The following is a 3,173-nucleotide window of genomic DNA, read 5'->3' as shown; positions in this document are numbered from 1 at the left end:
GTGGGATTCTAGTAAACCCTGTTAGTCCCAAATGTGTTCACATACACGCCGAAACAGTGGAATGCACAGGGATGGTATCAGGAACCTTCTCAAAAGAATGTTCGTTGGGATCGTTATGAAAGTTGCCACGTTGCCACGTTTAAGTGTCTTCAGATTAAAGATGGAAGCTCCCATCATACGTAGTAGCAACAACTATTTGCAAGACATAAAGGTAAGCACTCATCCATTTACCTACGCAAGCCTACAGCTCGCAAATGCAATAAGAGAGCTCCACCTGTAAGCAATTAACGCAGGAAAAAACTGCACCAACACATGCACTGGCAGCAAGCCACTGGCAGTGGCATACGTTACATGTAACATACGGACAGTACAGAATGACATAGAAATTATACGATTTAAGGAACATACACCTTACCCCCCCACTTCCCGAATATCGTGACCGTACGTCGAGCGGTTAAGATTTGTGCCCAACTGTTGACGCCCGGACGGACGAACGATCATGCGATTCTACAAGCTGCATCTGACTATGTCAAATGAGCTAAAAATATGTATCAAGCCTATATTTGCTCAACGAAGAAACAACTCGAATAACGGTTCCGTATAATACTAATAGCGCCAAACTATAGCCCAAGCTATGGCAATCAAACAACAAGATTTCTCTGCGGCCGTCTCAGCTAAGCTGTGCCGTCGATTACACCTCTTTTACACCTCTTGACCTTTGACATTTGACCCCCAGCTTCGACATCCCAACTCGTTTTCGCGGATTACCCCCCCACATCTCGAATATCGTGACCATACGTCAAGCGGTTAAGATTTGTGCCCAACTGTTGACGGACGGACGGACGGACGGACGGACGGACGGATATGTCAGATGAGCTAATAACTATTATTTTATTGCTGTAATCACCTGGGGCCCATTGTCAGAAACATCGTAAAGTTAATGCTACGATAACACTTACTACTAATGCTAATGTTGCGAGACTAGCGTTGACAGAAACACATCGCAGCTATTAGAAAACTTACGATAACAGGAACTTCATCACAAGGCTGCTAATTGGATGAGAATCAATCACAAAATTCAAATTCATACACATTTATTGTACATCACAGTAATTTATGCATATTATGATGAAAAACGACGTGGTCATGATTTATTCTGCACAACAAGACAAATTCTCACACTGTAACGCGAGACGTGAGAATCGTGGCAAGCGTGGAAAACCTTTAGAACAAGAGAACAAATGCCATACGCCATTTGTAAATGTATTGTTTTGTTTTATTAGCGGTAGATAATTAATGATTTTGACGTGTTTTTCAGGAAAAACACACATTTTATTCATTATTATATTAAAAATATAATATCACTATAATTGTAATTCGTAGTGTAAATGTGTTATTTTCAACTTAATATTAAAGTTACGAGAGGGTCTGGGCTCTCGTAATGTTATGAGGATATTTGCGAGGATTTTTCGTTCTCGTAACCTTATGAGATTCTGTCAACGGTTTACGAGTGGAAGTTAATGGTAAGACTAATGAGTAATGTAGTAATGAGTAATGTTGCGACTAATTTTGTTTCTGACAACGGCCCCCTGAATTTCAAGTGACGTGTCTAGGCCAGTTCAATTCTACAGACTACATGAAGCCAAGAGTCAACTGTCAAGGCTGAGCCCGAGGCTGAGGCCCGGCAGGTTGAACTTGTTGAGGTTCAGGTCAGGCGGCTGAAGGATAGTCCGATAGAGATGTCGCGCACGTGACGTGGTACTGCCACTGGTAGCCTACGTTACGGTTACGTTGCACTAGTTTAGTAGTTAGGTGGGTATCTGGTTTAGGTGGAATAAGGTAACTAGAAAAACAGTAACACTGTCAGTGATCACTACTACCTTGTTACTATGTCATAACATGTTTGATGTAAGTCTGGTTCAATTTCCAAATATAATATTACACATGATACATTTCACTGTTTACAGTTTACACCCCTCGTGCGCTGGTGCGGTAACAAGTGAACGACAAATATTCAGTAACTATGTGGAGGGCCTTTTTGCCAAAGAACTTTGCTAACTTATAAGTATTTACGATTCCGATAAACTTTACACCCTGTTCCATTACGAAATCACCAAAATTTTTCTGTGTGCATAACACCAAATTAAAAACATCATAACTGTTCGGCGCGATATTTTGTGTATCATCATCATGCGTGCGCGTGTGAGTCACTGTCTCACTGTGACACTGAGTGCATTTAGTAATTTACTGTTTACTACAGTTTAGCGCAAGAAGCCGTTATTCCCCGTGTAAACTATTCTTTTTAGAAGTTTTTCGTCAATTTTAGCGTCTTATCTATTCATTTTTTGCTTTCTATAGAAATTTTAATCCAATCTAAACAATGTATCTGGCGTAATCAAATCACGAACTTTGAACTTCGCAACCTGAAACTTTGACCCCTGTAGCGCCATCTGTAGTGCCGCTGGACTATAATATTCATGGTGTTGTGGTGTTGGAATTTTGTATTTATGTTTAGTCATAGTGTATAAAATACCGAGATGTCTAACATATTTAGACTTATTAATTCGAATACACATTTGCTGAAGAACCATCATATTTGTAGATTACAATTATTCGTGTCGGATTTATCACATCATTCACGTGTAAGTGTTAGTACTGTTACTGTTACTGTAAGTGTTAGTGTTAGTGTTACGCCTTACGGTTCATGCCTACGGCGATAGCCACAGGCACTTGAAGCGTATCAACTGTAAACATACGGCGCCGCCATTGCGCGTACACTAACACATAATAATAGAGCTTCAAGTGCCTGTGGCGATAGCCTTACGCCTTTAGCCTTAGTCAGGCTGATAGGGTCTATGTCCCCCGGGTTACTGCCGGAACGTACCCTGGGTACGGTCCGGTATACCGGAACGTACCCTGATACTATATTATATGCCGGACCGTACCTAGCCTACTCCACTAACGAGTCTAGGGAGTCGCCTACGCCTACTCCCTAACCCGAACCCGAACCCTAAACCTAACCCTAATCCTAACCCTATCAAATAGTGACCTGGGTACGTTCTGGTACACCGCACCGTACCCAGGGTACGTTCCGGCAGTAACCTGGGGGACATAGACTCTATGAGCACTGGTACTAGTAGTAGTAGAGTTCCTTAACCAACTTACTAGGCCCC

At 41.9% G+C, this 3,173-nt stretch overlaps 2 protein-coding genes across 2 annotated transcripts in view; one reads left to right on the top strand and one right to left on the bottom strand.

The window, feature by feature from the left end:
• The window catches only part of LOC106811663, a 9,790-nt gene extending 7,809 nt beyond the window's left edge, over positions 1-1,981 (bottom strand). The window contains exon 1 of the mRNA XM_014815364.1: positions 1,881-1,981. The gene's annotated coding sequence lies outside the window, so the exon portion shown is untranslated. The remainder of the gene's footprint in view (positions 1-1,880) is intronic.
• A 326-nt stretch (positions 1,982-2,307) lies between these two features.
• Positions 2,308-3,173, top strand: part of LOC106811672 (carnitine O-palmitoyltransferase 2, mitochondrial-like) — a 30,846-nt gene continuing 29,980 nt past the window's right edge. Inside the window, 1 exon segment of the mRNA XM_014815373.1 lies at positions 2,308-2,642. Coding sequence (XP_014670859.1) covers positions 2,538-2,642 — 105 coding nt within the window. The 5' untranslated portion in view covers positions 2,308-2,537.

The sequence above is a fragment of the Priapulus caudatus genome, unplaced genomic scaffold (genome assembly GCF_000485595.1).
Source record: "Priapulus caudatus unplaced genomic scaffold, Priapulus_caudatus-5.0.1 Scaffold562, whole genome shotgun sequence".
NCBI classification, from domain to species: Eukaryota; Metazoa; Priapulida; class Priapulimorpha; order Priapulimorphida; family Priapulidae; genus Priapulus; species Priapulus caudatus.
This window is presented reverse-complemented; position numbering and strand designations above follow the sequence as displayed.